This window comes from Fusarium redolens (assembly GCF_020744475.1).
Source record: "Fusarium redolens strain MPI-CAGE-AT-0023 chromosome Unknown BKA55scaffold_7, whole genome shotgun sequence".
NCBI lineage: Eukaryota > Fungi > Ascomycota > Sordariomycetes > Hypocreales > Nectriaceae > Fusarium > Fusarium redolens.
Window position 1 is genome coordinate 1,471,142 of NW_025763670.1, and position 23,432 is coordinate 1,494,573.

A 23,432-nucleotide genomic window follows, 5' to 3' on the forward strand; every position below is an offset into this window, starting at 1 on the left:
ATTCTAATTCCAATTCCTCTGTCTAACCTAACCAAGCCCGGCCATGCTTTTGAAAAAAGGCCAGTGCGGTGCCCGAGGTATCAAAGCACATATTTGAACGCCCCGTTGTATGCTGGAAGAAAAAGGTCGCTTTCATGATGTTTACACCTGTCCCAAATAAAACCCAAGTCGTTCATTTCCAGTTTTCCAATACTGCACATCACGCAGTTTCTACGCCGCGTCGCATCTCAAGTTGAGATGTCTTACATGTTCGTGGCAACTTGGCCAACGGTATTTCGGTGTCATCGAGAGACGAGCATGAAATCTCAGACATGCTACGCTTTAGGCCTGTCAAGGCTCCAACGATATTGCCGGCGGGTGGTGACTCGTCACCTTCATCGCCGTGATGATCTCTGGACGATGGGTCTTGTTCCTCCTTTTTGTCGAGCACGCTATCGCGCTCCCATGCGGACTCTAGTCCATCCAGATAGACTGGGGACCGCTTCAGAAAGTTCCATGACAAAGAGTCGTGCTCCATTGCAATATATAGCGAGTCCATCTTACCACTAGCATCCAGTACGGCGCAGTGCTGCTTGAGGAATGCGCGGTCATACTGACCATGGACAAGCCTGGGCTCCAGGGGTCGTAGCATTGGCAAGCCTTGTAGACGCTCAGCATCGCATAGCTTTGCTTGCAATGGAACCCATGGCCGTCCTTTTAGCAGAGGTTCAAATGCTCGTGATACAGCCTCTGTGACAGATTTGGCATCGTCTCCTTCCACTGCTAGCATACGGTGAAGTCCACGGGACAGACATCTCTTGTATGAGGTTGTATCCTTTTCAAATGGGAAGGGTGTGTCCTTGGAAGGCATCAATGACACATGCACTGTCCATGACCTTGGGCGATCAGTTGGAGCGGTAGGTTTTGTCGATAAGCTGTGTGCTGGGCTCAACTGCAGCTGTGAGGGTACAGTGGTTGTGGGCGAGAGATGAAGGGTGTTCACGGTGGCATCGCTTGGATCGGGGTCTTGGGGAGGTGACAATAGAGGCTCGGCGCTCTCTAACTTTTCGATCCTTTCTTCCAAGCATTCGTCGCTGTCTAGCAGCTCAAGTTGGCGATTGCGCAAATCGTCAACTTCGCTTCCTGTCCTTGCCAGCTGTTCACCTTGTGATCGAAGGGTTTGTTCCAAGCTTTTAACGTGTTGCTGCAATTGTGTAACAAGCGCCCATGCAGCAGATGCGTTGCGATATGAGCCTTTAAGTTCAGTATCGGTTTCGTCCTTGTTCTTCTCGACCGCCTCTTCCAACACGCTGATGCGGCGAACAACATGGGAAAGTCGATCACGGTCTTGTGGGTTCGAGAGTTCTTCCAGGGCTCGTACTCGCTGTTGAATAGCATCGATCTCGGACTTGTTAGTGCTTGGTGTGGGGGTATCGGCATTGGCGACGTGAAAGCAGGATAGATGTCCACAGTTGCAGGTGGCACCTGGTAAAGATTTGTTGTGGTCGAACCCCACACAGCCGCACCGCTGACCCTTGAGCTCAGGTATCATGAGAATATAGCGACATTGACCCTTTGGCAACTGAGACTCGTCGGGCTGCGGCGTCGAGGCCGGTGGGGGAGAGCGAGATGGTGAGGGTGACATTAAGTTGCGTCAAACCAAGGTATCGAAGAGAGGAATCGAGGTTGAGATAGGTCGTCCATGGAAATGTCGGTGGCAGTAGGAGCCTGATATGGATGGAATGGGTACGGGTAGTCTTTTAGATATGAGAGATGGAGCACGGAAGAAGAAAACAACCTGTAGGTACAGTATACTGTAGGGCAAAAGACAAGGTAAAAGGTAGGCAAGGTTGGCGGGCGGCTCTAATCATAAAGCAGGGCGATGTCGAGATTTGAACCCCCAGGGATGTTGGGGTTGTGTGATTCCGTCTGGCCGCGTTAGGACGGTACCTATGTCCAGGCGGGAGTACCTGAAAGCAGTGGCATAATACACGTGAGAGGCTGTAGCCTGTTAACGGTTCGTAGGTATCTAGGGTCCGCTTTTGAGACGTTATCATCCGCTCTAGTCTCGCCATCAACACAACCCACGAATCTTAGACCGGCTGCGCCCGCAGGCCGGCTGATGGCATCACAAACTCCCACGTTGAAGACCCGCAGGTGGTCATGGCACCACAAGCCGACGATTATAGACAGTGGGGGTTAGCCGTGGCTAACTGCTGAGGTACATACCCAGTAACACCGAGAGGATAAAAGCAGAGATTGCCCAGGGCCACGACCATATGACCACGATCAACAATATACTCTATAGTCATGGAACGCGGTGAGAACAATCACTCGCAACTTCAGTCCATTGCCAGAAGAAATCTAGGTCCACGCTAGACCACGGGGAACTCAGGGGATGCAGTAGAGTCCCAGCTAAGAGAAGATAGCGCCGTTATCTTGTTGGTCTGTTGTCAAGTTCAATCTATTCGTTGCAACCTGTGTAGAGTCTGCAGTGTCGTTTGGTTACCTGGCGCAAGGCGCGCTGTTTTCTTCTCTTCTCTTCTCTTGGGGACCCCCTGGACCCATGAGAAGATATCCCACATCAGAGTCCGATTGATAAACAAATGTCTCAACTCTGACATGAAAAGCTTGGCTGCTCGTGCCGCACCCTTTTTCAAGCTCCCATTGGCCCTTGATGCTTTGTCCCTGAAGCCGTCGAGTTGATCAAGGAGACTATCAAGACACAGAAGTCAAGTTGGAGGGCGGCCACGCGATCTGTAACGGGCGGGCGCAAGAAATCAAGAGTTGATATCAACCAGGGCCCTTGCGCAATGATTGTGATCGTGGCCGGAATCGCAATGGTGATTGATGGAAGCATCTGCATGGGGTCTCACAGATTAGCAGACCTTCTCTGGCTGGTCCACCCCCACACCCTCTTTGTTGCCAAGCCTGCCACTTTCTTTGGACGGGAGTGACAAAATTTGACTCTTGGAGGTTAGGTAGTGTGTGGCTCTTCCCGCACCCGTACCCGTTTATTATGGTCCTTGTCCTTACTCAATCACTCTCCGGTCTGGCGGGCCCCGTTCCGTAACTACTACTGTAGCTAAACAGTAGCGGGAGGGACCTGATGCCAATGGACGGGAGGGCAAACCTGTCATTGGATTGGATAGCCCAAGTTAGTTGGTGTATCTCATGAGTTTTGTGTAGGTAAGTAGGTATCCATCAGGTACTTTACAAGAGGGAGCCCCCAAAGTGCGGTCGAGAGAAGTGAGATGCCCTTGGCTCGTTGCATAAGATCGCCTCTTCTCTGTGCCCCTGGTCCCAGATATCGGATGCATGTACTGTAGGTATAGAGGTCGTGCGTGGTGCGGTACGCCTTATCGGCGCCTATTGTTGATGCAAGGTTATCGACCAAGTTGCCCGCACGCATGTGATACCTCCCCAGGTCCTCATCAGAGGTTGGTTCCTTGCAAATCATAGCAATTCGTGTTTTCCTGCGTGCGTGCGTGCGTGCATGCGTGTGTGCAGTGCAGTCTGTGGCATGGATCTCCAAATTGAACATCAAGACCGGCTGGAACCGGCATACTAACGTTAGATTGTCCAAGACCGAACCCATCTTTGTTATGGGCCATCCCAAATTTATCGTCAATCCTGAGACGTAGCAATTGAGAACAGCCTGAACTGGAGGTACATATTATGTACGTAACGGCCATCAGGGTGGGTTGTGTGAAGTAGCAGTAGCAGAAGCAGAAGCCTTGACCCCTGGCTCTACCTTAGTTAGCAGTGGAGGATTTCTTCGCCCACGTGCAGGCAACTCCTTGCCACCTACGAACTACCAATGTATACCGATGGAGCAATCTTGGGCCTGTATGTTGCAAGCCGTGACTTTGAACAGCGACACAACGCACCTGGAATTGAGTTGTTATTTGTAAACAACCATGGGTAATTTCGGAACTGCAGTCAACTCCTTGTTAGGCACTTATACGAAGTGTCTGTCTCTTCTGAAAGGCTTCCCTAGGGATGAGGATGCGGGGACATTGAGTGAGACTCGCTCAACACTGAGCACCTCACTTCGATCTGACAGAGCTCGAGTGCGTCGAGAATATGCTTCGCGACTTTCACAAGATGGCTCTCGATTTGAAAAGGGCGATGGTGAGTCACTTCTATCTAAATTAGTTTCGTATAAAAATGCATGAGTTGTTATTCTGAAGCCTGTCCTAGCTCCTGCACGATCGGCTCTTAGATGCATTGTGAGGAAACTCACAAACACCCTGGCCGACGTTGTCCGCTCATTTCATGACCCGAAAGGACAGCCGATCAACTGCGAGTCTCTTCTAGCTCTATCCACTGGCTCGAGTCTAGACGCCGTTCGTGCAATGAACGACTTGTCAAGCAGAGTAGGATCAACATCAAGTTCCAGTTCACGGGGTAGCATCGTGAGCAGAGGGCGACAGAGATCCCGCCGTCATAGCCAGAAAACCGGAGCCAGGTCTAAGAGACGGTCAACAGAAGAGCGGTCTAAGCGTGAGAAGGCGAGAAGCAAGAAATCCACGAGCCGGAGCCGGAGACGGACGTCCTCCGATCGGCGGCATCATCAACATGGTTCCAGAAGTCGGCACTCACCGGAAATAAAAGGGACTCATAACCGAGTCTCCATAGTGACCATTGCTTCGGATTCTACAAAGTTAGGAGAGATCAAGCGGCGCCTATCGAAGCAGGTGCCTTTGGAGGAATATGAGAACAGGGTCGCATATCCATTGTATGCGTACCATGCCCAAGAGGCGCCGCCACGCAAGAAATGGTGGAACCCTTTCAGACGCTGATGACTGATGAAACCTATTCTTGAGTTGGATTTAATATATGTGATACCCGATGCTGTAGATAAATATTGATGTTTTTGGTGATGCACTATCATACTCCGTAGATGATGTTAGGCTTGAAATCTATCTCATGCAGACCAATGAACAACCCAGAATAGACTCGCCAAACCACTCTCGAGGGGATTGTAAAGCTTAAGTTAGTTATAAATACAAATTAGTAGTTATGAATCCCATCTCATATTGTTTGCCTATTCATATAGCACGATGGACTTGCCTCCTTCAGTCTATTTATCCCATAACGTACTCATACAGCTAAGTAGGTAGGACGTAAATAAATCATCTTACATTACAAAAGGGAACATTTAGTAAGAATTCAAAAAGAATATCGAATATATTGAAGCCGTTCTTCTCATTTTGCTTTACATACAAAAAACTATATGTACCTTACCTATACTGATATGTGAGTGGTCGAATAAAGTAGGAGTATACTATTTGCACTGTATGATACACTGTCGAGGCTGCAAAGCCACAGAAAGAGCTTGGAATTACTTGTGCCCCGCTGTCCAAAAATGCCCCGCCAGCATCACGGCTAACACACGACAGGTCATCGCATTCAATACTTCATTTTACTTGACGACAACGACGGAGGAGAGCAACGAAAAACGAACAAACTACAACCGATCTATTCTCTGAGCTCGTCCCATTTTCTCTCCATCTAACGGTATCGTTATTAACTTCACTCCTCACGGACATGCATTCGTCTTGATAGCATTGCCATCATGCCTCAAGATCCTGCTGCCGCTCTCAGCGCCTTGTTGCGCCAATCCTCTATCGAAGATCACGACGAAGCCCTCAAGATTGCCAACGCTGCTCTCAAGGCCAACAGGAACGATGTTGACAGTCAGCATACCCGCATTATCGCCCTGCTGAAGCTCGATCGATTCGACGATGCTTTGCGCGCCATTGCTGATGGCTCTCCCGCTCTCCACGCACGAATTGCACTCGAACATGCCTATGCGCTCTACAAGACGGGGAAGCTCAATGAGGCTACTTCGGTCCTTCAGGCTTTTGGTTTAGAGAAGAAGAGGAGTCTACAGCATGTTGCCGCACAAGTTGCTTACCGTGCCGAGCGCTTTGATGAGGCTTGCAACATCTACAGCCGTCTACTCGATACCGATCCCGCAGATGAGGAGAACGATATCAGCATCAACCTTCGGGCCGCTTTTGCCCAGTCTAGTTGGCTAGGATACTCGGTTACTGACAAGATTTCTGTCCAAGACTCTGATGGATTTGAACTGTGTTATAACGCTGCATGTGCGCATATTGCCGACGGCTCTCTTGAGACTGCGGCCGATCTATTGCAGCGCGCAAGTAGATTGTGTGATGCCTCTGATGACTTAACAGACGAGGATAAGCAGGCAGAAATGCGCCCTATTCTTGCACAGCAGGCCTATGTCTTTGCCAAGTTGGGCAAGCTCAAGGAGGCCCTCGATCTCTATAACTCTCTATCAAGCACAAAGTAGGTTGTTCTGCAATTGTGGTCAGCGCTGGACTGACTGTCGTGAATAGAGAAGAAGATCCCGATCTGGCACTAATAATTGGCAACAACCTGGTCGCTTTGGAGCCAAAGGACGAGAACCCCTATCTTCTTGAGCGAAATTTCTCGACCCTGACGGCCAAGGCGGGAAACGCCAAGCTCTTCCAGCACCAGTCTGACATCTTGCGACGCAACCGACTAACCGTCGACTTGCAAATCCTCAAGGGCGCCGGAGTCAAGCGCCGCACTGATGCCCTTCTTGCCGAAGCAAAACACCCCACGACAGCCGCCGAAACTAGCATCCTTTCTGTTCTTAACGCTGCTGCGAGCGCACAAGGAACGTCTGGGAAGCAACTGCTGAAGAATTTACAAGGACTGGCCCAGAAGAGATCACATGATGTCGGCCTTGTGCTGACCATTGTGCAAATACAGCTCAATGAAGGAAAGATAGGCTCGGCACTGTCTATCCTCGAGTCTTTCCTACAGCGTCTCGAAAAGAACGAGACTGATGATTCTCAAAATGCTCGTTTCAGCCCTGGTATTGTTGCGCTTACTGTGACCCTTTTGAGGACACAAGGACGAGAATCCTCAGCAAAGGCTGAACTTGTCAAGGCCGCGACATACTGGCAGTCTCGCCCGGCTAGCTCGGCTATCTCGCTTCTCGAAGAGGCTGGCATCGAACTAATGAAGTCATCCAACGCCCAGGATTTGCAACTTGCTGGTACTTCATTCCAGAAATTAATCGATGAGCGGAAGGGTTCGGATATTGCTGCGGCTGGTCTTGTCGCATCCCTCGCTCCCTCGGACCCCTCCCGTGTGGAAAAGCACCTCCAGAACCTGCCTCCTGTGGATTCACTTATCGAGGGCATCGACGTAACAGCTCTACTCAGCGCTGGCGTTGCCACCGCAGCCAGTAAGACAGGCTCATCAGCTTTGAAGCGCTCGGCTCCCCCAGGACCTTCCGAAAAGACACGCAAGCGGCGCAGAAAGATTCGTCTGCCCAAGAACTATGTCGAGGGTACCAAGCCCGACCCTGAGCGCTGGCTGCCTTTGCGTGACAGAAGCTCGTACCGTCCCAAGGGTAAGAAGGGCAAGAAAAAGGCCGTTGATTCAACACAGGGAGGAATTGTGAAGGAAGAGGAGACTCTGGAGCTTGTAGGCGGAGGAGGTGTCAAGGTTGAGAAGGCGCCTCCGCCTTCTAAGAAGAAGAAGAAGGGCAAGAAATAGTACAGCAGCTTACTGCATATCGCATATGTTCGTCCAAATTACCCTGCTTCAACATGATATTCTTGACCCTTCACATGGTTTGTCCGTCCATGTATACGTCCTGGGCCAATCCGTGAAGTTCCCCAAGACTGCCATTAAAGTCAAGAGAATGAATGGCATGCTATTTGCTTATTGACGCAATTCGATTCGGATGAAAAAACCAAGATTGATTTCTAACGCTGACTTTTAATGCTCTGCCCAAGCCCTGGTGCAAGCAAGTACAAATGAACAAAAGGCTTCGGCCACTGTAAGAATATCTAGAAACATATGGCCTCGTCATCGCCCCCTTGACATGAGTCCACCAAGCTCGACATCTCACGTCTGCTTCTTCCGTGGCCACTCAATAACACAAGTATAAAACGAAGGTATTCACAACGCCCGTCCCAACAAGCCCCAATTCTATATAAATAAACGTTATGCACACGGACTGTACTCCACACGGGAGCCCTCCGTTTCTTCCCAGTTTCAGGCATTGACGGGCTGCACAGGCCGGCTTGGCAACTGCTCTATATCTTGAAGCGACTCAGAATCCGAGTCTCGGCTTTCAAGATCGTCCTTCTTGATGCTTCGGCCTCTTCTTACACCGGTACCGTCTGACTCCTCGTCCGTCTCTGTCTCCATGGGAGGCAGGGGACTACGGCGCCCATCTGAGAAGCTGACTGCAACCTCGCTCTCCGTGTCCGAAGGTATTGTTAACCTACCGCCAGCTGACGTGCTTCTAGCTGCTTGGGCGGTCGAATACTTCCTATGCAGTTCGCGGAAGCTTCGTGCGGTTGCAGTGCTTGCGCTTGCAATGGATTCTCTACGCTCACTCGGCTCCATGGGCACACCGACAGCAGAGTAGAAGTCCTCATCCTCCGGCCCACTAGGCATAGGCGACAGCGGAGGTTCTTGCTGCTGCGAGGACTTTCGGGCACGGATCTTCTCATCATGGGTCATGTTCTGCAGACCATCGCCGAAGTTAATGACTGATGCCTTCTTGCCATGCACCACAAAGCTCCCCGTGCCTCTAGAAAGTTGGTGCTCTTGGGTCGATTCTTCCCCTGATCCAGCGACCTCCTTGCCCTTGCGGCTGCCACGGTGGTGCGAGAGATGTCCAGCGCCTTCTCGAAGGGTGCGTTGGAGACTACGACGAATCTTGCTCCTGTCACCCTTATCTGTGGGTGTCCCAGACTCCCCGGGCACATCAGCACCTGTTGAAACAGTTGCTTTGTCTGTAGGGTCACGGCTAGGTCGTTGCTCAAGTAGGCCAGCCTGCTCCAGGAAGTCTCGTTCATCGGCGTCAGGATCATGGTTACCGTCGTCTTCCTTGCGCTGCGCTGGCTTGTTGCTTTCATCTTGAGCCGAAGGGGGTTTCGCAAGTGGTGTGGAAGGGAGGGACGCTATGGGAGACTGGGCGATGCTGGATATTGACCCGTGTCTGGTGCTGGCAGCTTCTGGTCGAGCGAAGGAGAGATCGCGGGAACTATGCCGGCGTTTAGTGGCACTCTGAGGAGGTGTTGTGAAGACCTGGTCCAGAGGTGAATCGACATCCTCCGTGACTTCGGCCGTGTTAGGGACGTGGACGACTTGAGGCTCGGTGGGTGTTCTCGGGCCAGCCTCGGTTCCAGAATGATGCGTTGATCGCGATCCTCTACGCCCCACATTGACCCGTGGCGTTGGTGACCCTGTTCTCTGTGAAAGTCGGTGTGACTGTTGCTTGGTTGGAGTAAAGGTCGACGATGGGTGCTCTTCTTCGAGATCTTGAATCAAGATATCACGGTGGCACTTGTATTTCCACATATCTTGACGTGTCCACTTGAGCTGAGCAGATATTCGTGCAGCAGCAGATAAAAGCTGTTCCCTTGTTCTTGGCTGGATGGGAGCAAGAATTAGCAGATGGCGCGCGTTCCTGAGCTGGTCTTCCAGCTGTTTCTGAATCTCCTGCACATGCTCATCGGCTTCAGCAATCTTCTGCTTCATCACATCCCTCCGAGCAGCCGAGATATCTTCAGCCATTTTATGGTCTATTCGACTCCTAGCGATAGACACGGGTCCGGTTGGTGTTTGAATGAGAGTGGCAGCATCGGCGCTATCCAGTCGACGTAGACCTCGGCGACTCTGTCCGTCATAGTTGCCGCCGATGACACCACGCATTTTGACGCCCGTGGTCCGAAAGGCGGCAGCATAATTAAGTTTGGCGAGCCAGTCGTTCATTTCCTCTTCATTATCTGCCAAGAGCACTTCTTCTAGACCCCCCTGCCGCACGTAGATGAAAGCGTTCTTGTGCTTCTTATACGCCGCATCATGGAGGGCCACAGCAGCATAAGTTGACATGAGACCGTCTGGTTTAAACTCTTGCAGCGGGGGTGTAAAGATTAACGGTGTTCCATCATGTCCTGCCTTGATGTGGTTCTCATACTGATGCATTAGAGACTTCACCCAGCCGGTATTACGGAAGAAGTAGAGCTGCGCCCCAGTAAGAATGGCGCCCCATTCCTGCCACGGAGACCTTGCCTTACGTTTCTTCGCATCTTTCCGCCAAAGTAATCCTACCTTGGTGACCTTGATGTCGACAATACCGGGATGTGCTTCAGCCGGATTGCTAGCTGTCTGTTCTGTCATGAAAGCATCAGGTCGAGACCGGGCCGACACGATCTGCAGCACACCTGTTCTGAAAAAGGTTTTCTGCAAGTCCTTTAAGTTCAGGCTAGTCGCAGAGCCTAGATAATTGTAGTGATCCTCCAGCTCCATGGCGTCCTTCAAGTTTGGTCTCAGAGCATCAAGACTTCCGTCCAAGATCAGGGTATAGGGGTCGATAGGCTCTTTGACAGCTCGTTTCGCAGGGTCGTTTACTGTAGAAGAGATCAGAGGTTTTCGTCGAGATTTATGTGAAGCATAGCGGTCGCTTGTAGGGTCTAAATCATCCTCAACGTGAATAAAAGGGGTATAAGTGATGTTGTCATAAAAACATTCCAGAATGTCGTCAAAGATGCCCTCTCCGTTTGTGTTCTTCAAGTAATCAGCTTTTTGCATTTTGTGCTTGTTATTCTTGTTGAAGACATCAGTATGTAGAATGAGTAAGGAAAATGCAATGAAGTAGGCCTGATCAGGCGATGAGTAAATGCCTGGGTTACACTCATGGTAGCGGTTGGCAAATGCTTGTAAGCAGCGGTCGATCTGTTGTGTTTCCTTAGGTAGCTCAGCTTCCATGAGCAGCTTTCGAATAGCCATATCCATGGGATCGCCAAAAAAGCTGAAACTACGCATGTAGCTCCGAAGGACAGCAGTCATGAATGGATCAGCACTTTTTGAAAGAGTCGCAGCAATGATGCCTCGACTTGCAACTTCTTCGACCCGCGCAAGATATTTTGCAGGTGACTCGTCTTCGTTGCGTTCTGGAAGAACAAAGGAGTCCCTGGCAAGCTGGAGTGAGTTGTTTTTAGATCCAATGGAACCAGGAGTTGTAGGGGTCATCGTGCCCTGACGACTGAGCTCCGAGTTCTGTCGCAAACGACTCAGACCAAACAAATCGCCGAAACTTTTACGGCCAGTAGAAGACGACGTCCGGGTCGTCGGCGGCAGAAGATGATCGTCATTGGAGTCGCGGCCGATCGAACTCATAGTAGAGGACCTTCCTCGCAATAGATCACCCCTAGTGGGTGAAGAATGCCCCGACTGAATCCCTCCAGGTGCCACCAGGGTGGTAGCTGGTGATTGGCCTGACCTTAAATCGGAATCTCCTTTGGTGGTGTTTCCACCAGCTGTTCTGCCGCTTTGAGCGGAAGCTGGACGTGGCGTTGTGGAAATTGCAAGGGATGAAGCCGAGGAGATGCCTGGTGGTGCTTTTCCTTGCTGCTGGAGATGCGCAAACGGAAAGAGAGGTTCTGGTGCTTTCTTATGCCGTCGCAATCGAAAGAACGGGCCTGATTTCTTAGGTGTCGTCTCTGGACTCTGGTAGGACGAACTCTGGTGAGACAAGCGATCGTTGGAGCTAGCATCGGACCTGGATGACTCGGAAGGGCGGTTTGGAGGTGTTAAGATTGTACCATTAGGACTACTTGTTGTGGCTGTTGTCGATGGTCGTGGGGATTCGGGTTCCTCCAGTGTAGCGAGCATGGGGCGTCGTCTGTCATCAGTGAAGGATTTCCGAAGTGTCTTCTGGCGCCCCGTTCCATTGTTGGTGTTGGTTTCATCACGGGGTAAATCTGTCGAGCGACGGAACCTGGCAGTCAGGCCTATCCGTGACGATTTCTTTTTCGGCCCATTGAAGTCATTTGTTGGAGCGGTGGTAATGATTTCGGGTGCTAAGTCGAACATAAGTTAGCTAAGCATGTCCCAACTGCGAAGTATGGTAGATAGGGGTGTATTACGTCGCGGAACCGGCGGCGGCTTCTCGGATTGTTGCTTGGCTCGCAGAGATAGTTGAGAATCGCTCGCGTTTCGGAAACGTAAGACGGAGAAGCGATGATGTTTGCTGTTTTCTTCTTGTATAGGAGGGGTGTCCGGGCGACTTCCAGGGCGACTCTCGGTTTGACTCTCGGGGAGACCTTCGGGACGACTGTTTGTTGATTCGCGAGCTAACTCACGAGATTGCTGCGGGCGGGAAGACTCTCCAGGTCCTTGTCCTTCGTCATCGTTCTGGTCGGGTTGAGAGGGAACTGGAGGAGGAATATCGCCGGATGCGCTGGGTTCGAAGAGTGTATGACGGCGTTTTTCAGTCTCTTCAGACAAGTTGCCTCGGCGGCGACGAAAAGCCATAACGGCGACTGATCATGATACGCAGCCAGCCCAGGCGTTGTCAAGACTAGGCGACGTCGATGAGAGCGAGCGAGCGAGCGTGGCAGTTGAGGGCGGCAGGCGTCTCACGACCTACCAAGCAAAAGGCTGGTACCCAGTCGCGGTGGTGTTCATTGAGACAACTCCTGGTGTCTATATCGATGATAAGAATTCAGCAAGAGTAAATGTCGCGTGGAAGGGTCGGATTGTGAGCGTTGTTGATGTAGTGTAGTAGCATGGAAGGTAGTTGGAGGTTGATCCGTTTTCGATCACTTTGAGCATACGCTTTCCGCGGGAGCTTTCCCACCAAAGCCAGGGGCTGCTGGTCGTGGCAGCCTCAATTAACCCAGCGAGCCAGCTGGAGCCCAGCGCATGTCAGACTACCAATGCACAGTGTCCAGACCCACTACTACCGTAGGTAAGGCATGTGGCTGGGAGTAGGGGGTTCCTGGAAGACCCGCTATAAAAGGCCTTTCAGGTGCAAAGACGCTAGCCCGCCAGGGTATATTAATGTGGCTGGTGTAAGGAGGTGATCATTGAGAAACATTATCCTAAGAATGGGCTGAAATTGCAGCTTAGGCATCACAATGTTTTTTTTTTATGTCTTTCGATCCTTTCTCAGGTGGCTATCTTGTATCTCTGTAACGTGGCGCTGCGTGTAACGTAAGCCGAAGTGGTATTATACAGTATCATCAACACTGGTGATCACTTAGGCGCTCTAGCATGGAGTACAAAAGGTCGATTTCATTTGTCTTAATTGCCTATTTTAAATTAGGATCAAGAATGCGAACTTGCTTTGATAGCCTCAGAGTACATAAATCCACTAATGGGTTCGATAGTATTTGAAAAATGAACAATAACATCATATTGTTTCTATACATCGCGAGTCTTGAGAACAAGTTGTTTATGTTTTAACCTCTCCCTACCCATGATCTATTGAGGTGCCACGCCACATATCATAAGTGTCAATATGGGAAGTTTGATCTCTTTAGAATGATCATAGGGTAATATGGATTGCTATACTACTCAGGCGACCTATGCAATGCAGAATATGCAAGCGCCTGTGGGTGTAGTTGCATTTATACCGAGCTATGTTAATATAAGGTACAGTAAACTTATATCTGTGTCCTAGATCTGAGATAAAATAAGTTGTTTCTTTGAATCAGTGCCAAGCATATTGAGAGGACATCATTTACTGAATAATATTGGCATCTATTGAGAAAAAGTTGATGTCTAAGTAGCTCGGTGCTCAAAACCATATCTTTCTTTCCATCCATCCACCTAATGGAAGCCTTAGAAATACTTGGCGGTTTCTGCTTATCTATGGTCTAGAAATCAACTATCAGCGGCTGCAATATTGCCTTGTTATTCACTCTTATCTAGAGTGTGCTTGAGAGTGTCGATAACTATTTATAACCACCAGCTATACGTAGGTAATTTGAGATCCTGATGTGCTAGAACCTTGGTAGACAAGGCCCCGATATATTTCTGTGTCACATCGTCCTCATGAACTGAGGATTGAAAAACCGTCACGCATTACCAAAAATAACCTATTATAGTTGCCCTATAACTTTACAGTTAAATATAATTTCCTTAACTTTAAACTAGTACTTCAAGTTGACGTTTGATTTAAACAACCTCTCAATGAAGCAATCCAATGACTTCCACGTTGGACCCACATAAGCCAACGGCAAGCGTCAGGTTGCGTGCGTTATCATCCAAACTAAGGTAGGGTAATCTTCAAACATCGTCACTCGTATCTTCAATAATTAACGCTACATCATACATTGTCATCGAATATTCAGCTGAGGGCTGACTGTCCTCCACATCCAATCTCGGCCACTTCAGGCGATCAGTAACAATTGATCGCGTCGACTGCGCATCCTCTCATAGGACTCAAGATGAGATTGCCTTTGCTGGCAGCGAGTCTACTGCTTCTGCAGGCCTCCAGCGCCCACGCCGCTGGCATCGATACACAACGTGCCGTCCCAAATCTACCGAACAACGAAAACAATATTAACGACGCGAACAAACGACTCTTTCCTTTCCTTTCTAAACTTCGCGACAAGGCTATCGAGACCATCTTCGGACGTCATCCGAGTAAAAACACCCCGCCGCCCGTCATCAATCAACTACGCGCACAATACCTCAATCAGTTGGTCCTCCGCTTCAACGTTACTACCTCGCACGAAGAAGGCGCCCTTGCCGATGCCGCTGCTCGATTATTTCTCGATGTTTGGGCTTTTACCGATGACTATGTCGACATTCGCTTACACGCTGACGAGGTTCGACCTCTGCTGAGCTTGCTTCCCAAGACACTACACGCATCGCACTCGATTCTGATCCCAGACTTGGCCGCGGCGGTATATAAATCACTGCCGATTGGAGGAAACCCAGCTTATTATGATCCAAAACCCGCCCCTCCGGTCTTGAAAGTCGCTTCTTCGCCTGGAGACAACCTCTTTTTTCAGGATTACCAGTCTCTGCCGGTCGTGATGCGATGGATGCGTCTCCTTGAGGCTATGTTTCCGTCTTATGTCAGGTACATCAACATCGGCAAGTCATACGAAGGCCGTGATATACCTGCCCTACGAGTGGGAATTCCGAACACAGCACCGGATGCGCCTCGGCGCAAAACAATTATGATCATGGGCGGCTCTCATGCTCGCGAATGGATCTCAACAAGTACTGTCAACTACCTGGCATGGTCCTTTATTACTAGCTATGGTAAGGAACGGATGATCACAAAGCTATTGGACGAGTTCGATTTGGTCTTCCTCCCAATTGCGAACCCTGATGGCTTCGAGTATACCTGGCATATCGATCGGCTCTGGCGCAAAACACGACAACAGACTAACCTTCAATTTTGCCGTGGACTGGATCTGGACCGAGCTTACGGGTACGAGTGGGATGGCTCACAAGTTCAACGGGACCCATGCTCTGAGAGTTACGGGGGAGAGAAGCCTTTCCAGGCCGTTGAAGCGGTGCATATTGCCAATTGGGCGCGTAACCAAACCTGGAACAACAACGTTCGATTTGTCGGCTTGATTGATTTACATTCATACTCGCAGCAGATCCTCTACCCTTACTCTTACACTTGCTCAGTTGACCCTCCCAATCTAGAGAACTTGGAAGAGCTTGCCGCAGGTATTGCGAAGTCTATTCGTCTATCAAATGGCGAGTCGTACACTGTTGCATCAGCTTGTGAGGGTGCGGTCTCAGCACGCGAATTCAGCGGTGGTCGTTATTGGTCTCGCATCGAATCTGGCGGCGGATCAGCTGTCGACTGGTTCTATCATGAAATGCGAGCTCACTACAGTTACCAGCTCAAGCTTCGAGATACCGGCAGCTACGGTTTCCTGCTTCCCAAAGAACACATTGTCCCAACAGGAGAAGAGATATTCAATGCGATGAAGTATTACGGAGACTATCTCTTAGGGAACAATGGCATCGAGTCCGTTGCTGAATCTGGAAAGGATGACAAGGTGGATATAGATGAAAATCAGCCAGTCCAAGATTCTGAGGATAACCCGACAGTTGGCCAGGAGCTAAGAAGGAGAAGGTTACGAAGGTGAAGCTGAGATGAGCTTGTACGGGATGCAGAGGAGAAGATTGAATAAGGGGTTGGTATGAGATTCACGATTGAGCATTATGATTTTTGGGAATTGGTCAAGTGGCATGTAATGGACGGATACGCAGGCGTCTAATGGTCACAGCAAAAATGCAGGAAATGGTAACGATAGGAATTCGTGGCACGTCTAGTTTAATAAAACAGAAACTAATATCATGCATATATTGCATTTTTTTTCAAAACTTGTCCATCAGTCCAACTCAGTTGCCCAGGGCATACATGATGGAGGTATAGGCGGCCATGCACTTGAGCGAGGTATCGCAGAGGAAAGAGCCGATTGAGCCACTAGGTTGGTCAAGTTAGAAAGGTCACAAGAAGAAGTAGACTACCAATACATACCCCATACGTCCCTTGGGGCCACCAGCAGAGTAGCCAATGGCGTAGAATACACGAGAGAAGGCCCAGCCAGCGCCAAGAACGGCAGAGGCAACGGGGAAACGAAGACCAGAGATGAGGAGAGCACCAAGGAAAGAGATCTGGTTCTCAGTGAAGTTGGCGTGCGAGCGCTGGGCTGTAGAAGAGAGAGGGTCAGTAAGGGCATGACATATCTTGAGACTTAGTACGAACCGCAGTTGAACTTGAAGGCCTCGGCGTCCTTCTCAGCGAGCTCGTTGGAAGCGTAGGCGACGGGGTACTTGATACCACTTCGCTTGCGAGCCTTGCTAGTGAGGAGAACGTGAAGAGTGTTGATGAAGAAGGTGGAGGTGGCGGCAACGAGGACGAAGCTAAGAGTGTCAGTTGTTGTTTGAGGTTGAGATTGAGGTTGAGGCAAGGGGTTTGTCCCTTACCCGTATTCAGCAGGGAGCTCAAGGACGAGAGACATGATGAGATGATTTAACTACGGAGTATAAAACTGAATGTAGATGTGCAATGGCAAGAGTTGAGTTGGTATGGTGTATGGTGTTGTCAAGGTGTGGTTGGCCCCTTGGTCTTAAATAGTGATTAATGGGTTAGGAGATCACCGAACAAAACACTTCCAGTAATGGATGAAACTACCAACGGAACGGACCTAACGTGTCCGGGAGAGTCAGGTTAGCTCCACCTGGGGGAACAATCCACCGACTCTTCTAGTTGTCTCTTTAGTCCATGGCATGGCCAAAGCACAATCGGAGGGTTATTAATCCTAGTTGCGGTAAAACATATCAATTCTCCAGTAAATACTGTCTGCATAAGACCGGTCGTCCAGTGTTGTTCAGCTTCGGAGTATCGCTTATGCGTGCGAGATCCGCTCCGCCCGACGAACCGACTTGAAATATTTGATGACGCGAGTAATCACCGACTCTTGATTTTCGTACCGTCATCAGATTTCGGATTTCAATGCCGTCGGCATGATTGGATCCTCCGAATCATTGGGTGTGAGGTTGCAAGTTGAAGCCTGGCGTAATTGATATGGGTCTAAAAACCAAACTCCGCACCTACCAATGCAGGTACAAACCAAAACTCCGCAGGGTACTCCATATGATCCACCAACTGCTGGAGGTCTGACGTTTTCCAGAAACATCAGGGGGGTCGAGTTCAATATAACTCGCTCTTACTCATCCAGTGCACCTCTCTTCAGGTGACCGCCATTGGAGACCCAGCCCTGCAAAGACTCTCCGTTCTGCTGTTTCCATATCAGGGGCCTCATCACCTCCAGAGGTTCCTTCAAGATCAACCCATCTGCCATCTGCCCTACGCCGTATGCCACTGCTGTCGAACTTGTATCCCTTGACTTTTTTGCAATATCGTCGTATATCCCTCTGGAATGTTGTACCGCCACTCCAACCCAGTACTGCGCACCCCACCGTCTTCCACGGACTGATAATGATATCAACACGTCGATGCGGTACATCGTTTTTGCTGGAGTCCTGCCACACCACCAAAGCCTTGTCGAGTGTGTCGAAGCCTGAGCTGTTGGCCTTTTCTCCTTTCCATGACACCGGGCGTTGTCCTCGATCAGAGTTGTGAGTGGACAGTGTCAGTGTATGTGTGATGAGTTGGGCCTTCTCGAGGGCCACGACAATCTGGGCTATCACATTCAGCGTCTTGTTCTCATTTCGGTGACTCAAGACAACATCAACGTCGCCAGATTGCTGCTTGCCTCGCCGATAACCACCCACAATGACCATCTCGAATCCTGGGTCAATTAGGCGGGCGTGTTCCAGTATTGCGGCGGCAATGGACGTAACCTCGTCTCGGGGGATCCCCAGCAAGAACTCGTTGTAATATTTGACGCCAAGTTGCTGCGAGCGACTGAGTGTGTTCCATCCAAACTCGACCAGATCATCTAGATCTCGCCATCCTGAAAGCCATTAGTTTCTTTTGTGTTTGGGATTCTCGTTTTCGATGCTCACCCTTTTGATAGAAGTCGCGAGCGGTGACAGCCCCAACCCCCCATATGTTGTAAAAGAGCTTGAGGACTGTAATTTTGGGGTCGGCGTTGGCTTCGCGTACTTCCACTGATTCGCCTGTCTCCTTCCAGTGATGCCACAGTTCGGCGATTCTATCACCGCAACCTGGCAATCGTGCGACTTCTGGATGAATTCTTAGCTGCTAGCGGTACCAAAGAAGACAGCAATGCTCACCTTGCGGATTCTTAAGTGCGTAAGGGTACGCAGCGACCGAAGCAATGGATGTGGAGTAAGCTCTCACGCCAACCTCATCCTCTCGAAGTTGACGAATGGTTCTTATTTCAGTGAGGATGTTCACAAACGCTTCATTCGGGGGGTTCATGTATGTAGGTCGCTGGCACGAATACGTGGTCCTTAGAAACTCGGGCATCACAGGGAGTGTGATGTCATGTTCCGATGTCGTTTGATGAAGGAGACTGGGTGCATTTTTCGATAGTGTTGTCGAGGCATCATGACGTCTTTTGTGCCGATTAGATGGTGAGGTGCTTGTTGACTGCGCTTTCTGTTCAAGAAGGGCACGCTCCAGAATACTACTAGCTGGTGAAGTAGAGCCTTTCGGTAATACAGATGCAAAGACAGGTGCAGGTGTTGTCTCACGAGGCGAGACTCGATTACACTGGAAGATCAAGTAGTGGTCCATGGGTAAGAGTTCTTCCTCCTTCCACGAATCTAGGAGCCATGCAAGTTTAACAACCTTGACTATGTCGGTCCTAATTTCGGATTGCTCCTTGATTCTCCTCCGCTTAGGATCTGGACTACCACCTGAGTCATCCGCCACAACTGGAGAATCAGATTCATGGCTCTCTTTTTGAGGTTTCTCTACAGAGACAAACTCGAGTTTTGCCCTTCTCAGCTCAAACTCGGCGCGTCTTTGCTGCGATATTTTGCCGATCACGATCTCAGCCTCATTGATGTCATACGTCAATGTCGGGATTCGTTCTTCGAGATGATGCAGTTCTTCGGATTTTAAATGTGTTGAGAGGAGAAAAATCCGCGGTAGGTTATCGAGCCTCATCACAGCAACCCTCCGGTAAACGTGCTTCAGCCTCTGGTGCGGTTCGGTTGGAGGATTCTGGCTATTCGTGGAATATCAAGACTGTGGTGGCTGACGTGAGTCTCATAATTGCACGCGCTTGGCTGACTGAATTAGATAATACGGTAGGTCGAATTGTAAGATTTGTTCTCCAAATATGAGTTCTCTCGCTTGTTCTCATACAGTAGTGGCGGCCAGATAAGTAGTTTACGTGAATGACGTGGAGATGGACAAATCGTGAGGGCATGAAGTAGAGAGGAAATGGCTTCATTGTTGTGGGAAAAGAAAGAGCCCATCTCATTTTTATCCATGTCAGCCACGGCTAGTCGCATACCTTATGCCCATGATTCCTTCTGCACCTAGATATGCGACTTCCCTTTAATGCCATTACAGTTGGACGGCATAATCATAATTCTTCATTATTTGTTTAGAGCATACGGCCAAGATTGACTGGAGTAACGAAGACAATCGTGAAGCTTTTCGACATTATGTATTTTCTCTTTCGATATCAGAGAGACAGGTATCAGAAACAACATTAGCAACTTGAATTCGCTTGTAAGGGTTTCATATTAATATATGCCTTATATTATATTGAATTTTGAAACACGCTGCGACCAACGTGTAAGTTGATGTCCGTGAACTTATAGGGTAGATTGTCACTTAACGGATGGCTCGTGGGGCTCAAACTCTGTGTTGCCGTTTCGGGGAAGTGTGAAGTGTTAGCGCATCTGGATCCGTTGATTGCTGACTTATGAAGAGGGTGTTACATTGCAGCAAGATGTTGATTTTCTACCGTAGCTGTTGTATAGAGTCAGAAGCATATCTCAAGATTGTTGAGAAAATATATTGCTCAAGTGATTATTTATTCTTTATCATGCTTTGGTACTATTGGAGCGATTGTAATTGACTTCAAGGGATATCCGTTGTAGATCTAGCGGCGGCGGAGCCGGCCATTTAAGCTCCGATCGACCCATGCAACAGTGATTGGGGTCTCTTCTAGAGGACATCAGCCTCAAAACCGCAAACCGCAACTGCATATTCGCATCTTTTCTTCTACTTCTAGCTTCTACTTATTCTTTCAACTGCGTTTCTAAACTTCGATGATTCACTGTTCAAAAGATTAAACTACAATCCACCTCCAACACTTACGCACTTCCGACCTTCACGAATCATGGATCTCGATATTGAAATGGACGATGCCGTCGACACGGTTCAAGACGCACCTATTGTCGACATCGGTCGCGATGATATTCTCGTAAGCTTGAATAACAGCCAGACTTCTGCGATCCGAAATTGACTCCCCTTTCAGCAACCGGACGAGCCCGAAGAGCCTGGCGAGGTGGCTGAAGACGAGCCTACGACCGATGACTCCAAGACCCTCGTCCCGACAAAGATTCACATCAAGGGTGTCGACTCTCTACATACATCCGACATCAAAGCCTATGTAAAGGCTCACTTTGGCGATGTCGACAGAATCGAGTGGATTGACGATTCTTCCGCCAATCTTCTCTTCCCTTCTGAGCCCACGGCCCGCGATGCAATTGTTGCCTTGAGCTCTGTCCCCGTTGCAGATGCCACAGCATTGGCAATTGGAGAGACCCTGCCTGCGAAGGCTTTTGAAGGGAAGCCAGAGATCTCTCTTCAGGTGAGATTTGCCATACTAAGCGACAAAAAAGAGGCTGGTGCTGCTTTGCGCAGCCGCTATTATCTCCTTCATCCTGAGTACGACCCCGAGGAGCGACGACGCAGGAATCAGGAAAACCGGTCAAGGTACAGGGATCGTGACGATGACTATCATAGGGGCGGCGAGGGCCGACGACGACGCGCCTCTGACGATGACGTTGAGACGTTCGAAGCCAGCATGTACGATGATGCGCCTCGCCCGACACGGAGAAGACGTGACTCTGACATAGAGGAACGACCACGCTCATATGCCCGCGAGAACCAAGGCAAGGAATTGTTTTCAGGCCGGAAAACACAACGCGACCGATCTGCATCCCCCAGGCGCGATGGTGACGGCGACGATCTAATGGGTGAGAGGGCTAGTTCATCCGGGAACAGAACGCGAGCCCGGGATCTCAAGGATCGTATATCAGGCAGTAACAATTATAAGGAGTTGTTCCCAACCAAGAAGTCGATCAAGCAGTTTGGTGGAGGAAACCTGGATACCCTCGAGCGAGCGATAGGATCAGCCCGACTCAAGGATGAGGATCGCCCCAAGATTGTTTCTGTACCCAATGCACGAAGCGATGGTAGCTCATTCAACATCCGTGGCATGGCGAGCCAGCAGGGGAGCGGTGAAGGCTTTGCGATTAAGGGTGCTGCCTCGGCTAATGCACGCGAGTTGTTCCCTACTAAGCTTGGTAGCAACAATACTGGCAAGGAACTATTTGGAGGAGGGAGATCGAAGCAACGACAGAAGGCCGAGGACCTTTTCTCCTAAACGAGGACTTCATCGAAACACGGTACACACTATACAACAGCAACGACCGAACTGGGTCAACGATACGGACGCATAAGTGATGGGTGCTGGTGAATATATAAATGGTTTTGTAACGATACCAAGGCGCAATAAAACAGATGCATTGTGGGCTCTTTCATCTGCAATTCCCACATGAGAATCCCAAACAGACGTCACATATAGATGATGGGCTGATTACTGTGAAGTTTGGTGGTTGTTGTGCTCCTGCGACTATTGATGATCCTCTCAGCTAAACTTATTCATCCACGAATGCGTTGCTACCGATGTCTACCACCACTTCTCAAGCATAACTCTGTTCTTATCCATTCCACCGTCTCCTGTCAAGCCATCAACTATTTCATCCGTCATCGTCGCGGGGCCACAGACATATACCACACTATTGTTCTTCTCACCCACAGCCTCCTTCACATCTTCAACTGTGAATCTCCTTTCATGAACATCAAGCTCACCGCTTTCGATATGACCATCACATCTTCCTGTCGCAAACACTTTCAAATCACCACTGAGTCTCTCCTCCGCAAACCATTCTCTAATTCTCTCCAGAAAAAGAACACCCTTCAGTCCCTGCGCAGGTAACTTGCTAGCATAAAGAACCTTGACATCAAGGTTGTATCCCTCTTCAGCTATATGCCCCGTCATACTGACGAGTGGGTTGATACCCACGCCGCCCGCAACAAACACCACACGGCTTATGTCGTCGAGGGGTATCTCGGCTGGTGGAAAGACAAAGCTCCCCCCAACGCGCACCTGTAACTTGGAACCAGTGATGTCAGGCGGCGACTGCCAGAGCCATGCCGCAGGAGGGTTCTCTGGAGATTCTTGTACTGCCAACTCCAGGTAGGGAGACTTGGGATCGGCAGCTGCGCGGGGCGTAGATGTGAGTGTGAAGCCACCTGGTTTGGGGTTCCCTGGGATATATGTATCAAGCCATTGACCAGCCAAGAACTAGATACTGTCAGCATTGATCTTGGACGAGATTCGGATCAATATGAGATATGCTATATGTACCTTGATTGGCCCCGACTCAAGCCTAAGACGGAACAGCCGAATTCGCTCATTTACCTGATCTATTCGCTCAAGTTGTACATCCAGAAGACTCTAATTTACCAACGATTAGTCAATGCTATGCAAAAGACTTGCACTGGTATGAACCAACCTCGTCTCGTGGCTCCTGAGCTGTCCTTTCTAGGTGACCACTGCGTTGAGTGGACATGACTTTTGGTCTTGCGCAGAAGACTGTAGGTTTGATGGCAGCAAGTCTCAATCTTCGGCCCAGTAAAGAGACACAAGGACTAATAGTCGCAAGGCTGAGAGGCATGAATTCGCATAAAACTGTCCAGGTGTGTGATTATAGTCGATGGCCTCATGTTCACATGTGCATGTCATAGTGGGGTGGACTACTATTGACATAAACTCATAAAAGCTGAGTCAGGCGACGACCTACACACCTACATCTGAATAAAGACAACGAAGATGATACTGCACGCTTCGGCGAATCTGATTATTGAATGAAATTTTGTTGCAAAGAACAATGCTTTACCCTCCGTTTTAGAA

General features: G+C 49.6%; 9 protein-coding genes across 9 annotated transcripts; 4 read left to right on the forward strand and 5 right to left on the reverse strand.

The window, feature by feature from the left end:
- Nucleotides 1-199: 199 nt before the first annotated feature.
- Nucleotides 200-1,624, reverse strand: BKA55DRAFT_538833 (uncharacterized protein; the record flags this gene model as incomplete). Its single annotated transcript, XM_046190069.1, has 1 exon — nt 200-1,624. One exon carries the CDS (start codon nt 1,622-1,624, stop codon nt 200-202), a length of 1,425 nt encoding a protein of 474 aa, XP_046050230.1.
- Nucleotides 1,625-3,899: 2,275 nt separating this feature from the next.
- BKA55DRAFT_510849 (uncharacterized protein) lies at nt 3,900-4,977 on the forward strand (the record flags this gene model as incomplete). The annotated part of the gene is made up of 3 exons (XM_046187646.1): nt 3,900-4,113; nt 4,183-4,762; nt 4,896-4,977. 3 exons carry the CDS (start codon nt 3,900-3,902, stop codon nt 4,975-4,977), a joined length of 876 nt encoding a protein of 291 aa, XP_046050231.1.
- A 381-nt stretch (nt 4,978-5,358) lies between these two features.
- BKA55DRAFT_566704 (uncharacterized protein) lies at nt 5,359-7,603 on the forward strand. The gene is made up of 2 exons (XM_046192662.1): nt 5,359-6,300; nt 6,351-7,603. Exons 1-2 carry the CDS (start codon nt 5,561-5,563, stop codon nt 7,543-7,545), a joined length of 1,935 nt encoding a protein of 644 aa, XP_046050232.1. The 5' UTR covers nt 5,359-5,560; the 3' UTR covers nt 7,546-7,603.
- A 134-nt stretch (nt 7,604-7,737) lies between these two features.
- BKA55DRAFT_566706 (uncharacterized protein) lies at nt 7,738-12,658 on the reverse strand. Its single transcript, XM_046192663.1, has 2 exons — nt 11,937-12,658; nt 7,738-11,870 (listed from the first exon to the last, which is right to left on the reverse strand). The coding sequence occupies exons 1-2, from the start codon at nt 12,322-12,324 to the stop codon at nt 8,050-8,052; spliced, it is 4,209 nt and encodes a 1,402-aa protein (XP_046050233.1). The 5' UTR covers nt 12,325-12,658; the 3' UTR covers nt 7,738-8,049.
- Nucleotides 12,659-14,243: 1,585 nt separating this feature from the next.
- BKA55DRAFT_689491 (uncharacterized protein) lies at nt 14,244-15,917 on the forward strand (the record flags this gene model as incomplete). Its single annotated transcript, XM_046199357.1, has 1 exon — nt 14,244-15,917. The coding sequence occupies one exon, from the start codon at nt 14,244-14,246 to the stop codon at nt 15,915-15,917; it is 1,674 nt and encodes a 557-aa protein (XP_046050234.1).
- Nucleotides 15,918-16,045: 128 nt separating this feature from the next.
- BKA55DRAFT_349877 (uncharacterized protein) lies at nt 16,046-16,955 on the reverse strand. Its single transcript, XM_046185796.1, has 4 exons — nt 16,762-16,955; nt 16,541-16,698; nt 16,313-16,484; nt 16,046-16,258 (listed from the first exon to the last, which is right to left on the reverse strand). Exons 1-4 carry the CDS (start codon nt 16,794-16,796, stop codon nt 16,174-16,176), a joined length of 450 nt encoding a protein of 149 aa, XP_046050235.1. The 5' UTR covers nt 16,797-16,955; the 3' UTR covers nt 16,046-16,173.
- Nucleotides 16,956-17,391: 436 nt separating this feature from the next.
- BKA55DRAFT_349851 (uncharacterized protein) lies at nt 17,392-19,794 on the reverse strand. Its single transcript, XM_046185795.1, has 3 exons — nt 18,538-19,794; nt 18,307-18,486; nt 17,392-18,254 (listed from the first exon to the last, which is right to left on the reverse strand). The coding sequence occupies exons 1-3, from the start codon at nt 19,376-19,378 to the stop codon at nt 17,509-17,511; spliced, it is 1,767 nt and encodes a 588-aa protein (XP_046050236.1). The 5' UTR covers nt 19,379-19,794; the 3' UTR covers nt 17,392-17,508.
- A 773-nt stretch (nt 19,795-20,567) lies between these two features.
- On the forward strand, nt 20,568-21,839 carry BKA55DRAFT_538840 (uncharacterized protein; the record flags this gene model as incomplete). The annotated part of the gene is made up of 2 exons (XM_046190070.1): nt 20,568-20,651; nt 20,706-21,839. The coding sequence occupies 2 exons, from the start codon at nt 20,568-20,570 to the stop codon at nt 21,837-21,839; spliced, it is 1,218 nt and encodes a 405-aa protein (XP_046050237.1).
- Nucleotides 21,840-22,145: 306 nt separating this feature from the next.
- BKA55DRAFT_509239 (uncharacterized protein) lies at nt 22,146-23,091 on the reverse strand (the record flags this gene model as incomplete). The annotated part of the gene is made up of 3 exons (XM_046187513.1): nt 22,146-22,823; nt 22,887-22,976; nt 23,035-23,091. 3 exons carry the CDS (start codon nt 23,089-23,091, stop codon nt 22,146-22,148), a joined length of 825 nt encoding a protein of 274 aa, XP_046050238.1.
- Nucleotides 23,092-23,432: the final 341 nt, after the last annotated feature.

Excerpts from the sequence above, each read along its gene's own strand:
- BKA55DRAFT_349851 (XM_046185795.1), bottom strand. The coding sequence starts at position 19,378 with ATGAGGCTCGATAACCTACCGCGGATTTTTCTCCTCTCAACACATTTA. Across the intron at positions 18,487-18,537 it reads CGCACTTAAGAATCCGCAAG|AAGTCGCACGATTGCCAGGT; the intron begins GTGAGCATTGCT and ends GAATTCATCCAG. Across the intron at positions 18,255-18,306 it reads TCGCGACTTCTATCAAAAGG|GATGGCGAGATCTAGATGAT; the intron begins GTGAGCATCGAA and ends AATGGCTTTCAG.
- BKA55DRAFT_566704 (XM_046192662.1), top strand. The coding sequence starts at position 5,561 with ATGCCTCAAGATCCTGCTGCCGCTCTCAGCGCCTTGTTGCGCCAATCC. Across the intron at positions 6,301-6,350 it reads AACTCTCTATCAAGCACAAA|AGAAGAAGATCCCGATCTGG; the intron begins GTAGGTTGTTCT and ends TGTCGTGAATAG.
- BKA55DRAFT_566706 (XM_046192663.1), bottom strand. The coding sequence starts at position 12,324 with ATGGCTTTTCGTCGCCGCCGAGGCAACTTGTCTGAAGAGACTGAAAAA. Across the intron at positions 11,871-11,936 it reads GCCGCCGCCGGTTCCGCGAC|CACCCGAAATCATTACCACC; the intron begins GTAATACACCCC and ends TGTTCGACTTAG.
- BKA55DRAFT_349877 (XM_046185796.1), bottom strand. The coding sequence starts at position 16,796 with ATGTCTCTCGTCCTTGAGCTCCCTGCTGAATACGG. Across the intron at positions 16,485-16,540 it reads GGCCTTCAAGTTCAACTGCG|CCCAGCGCTCGCACGCCAAC; the intron begins GTTCGTACTAAG and ends TCTCTTCTACAG. Across the intron at positions 16,259-16,312 it reads GGCCCCAAGGGACGTATGGG|TGGCTCAATCGGCTCTTTCC; the intron begins GTATGTATTGGT and ends TGACCAACCTAG.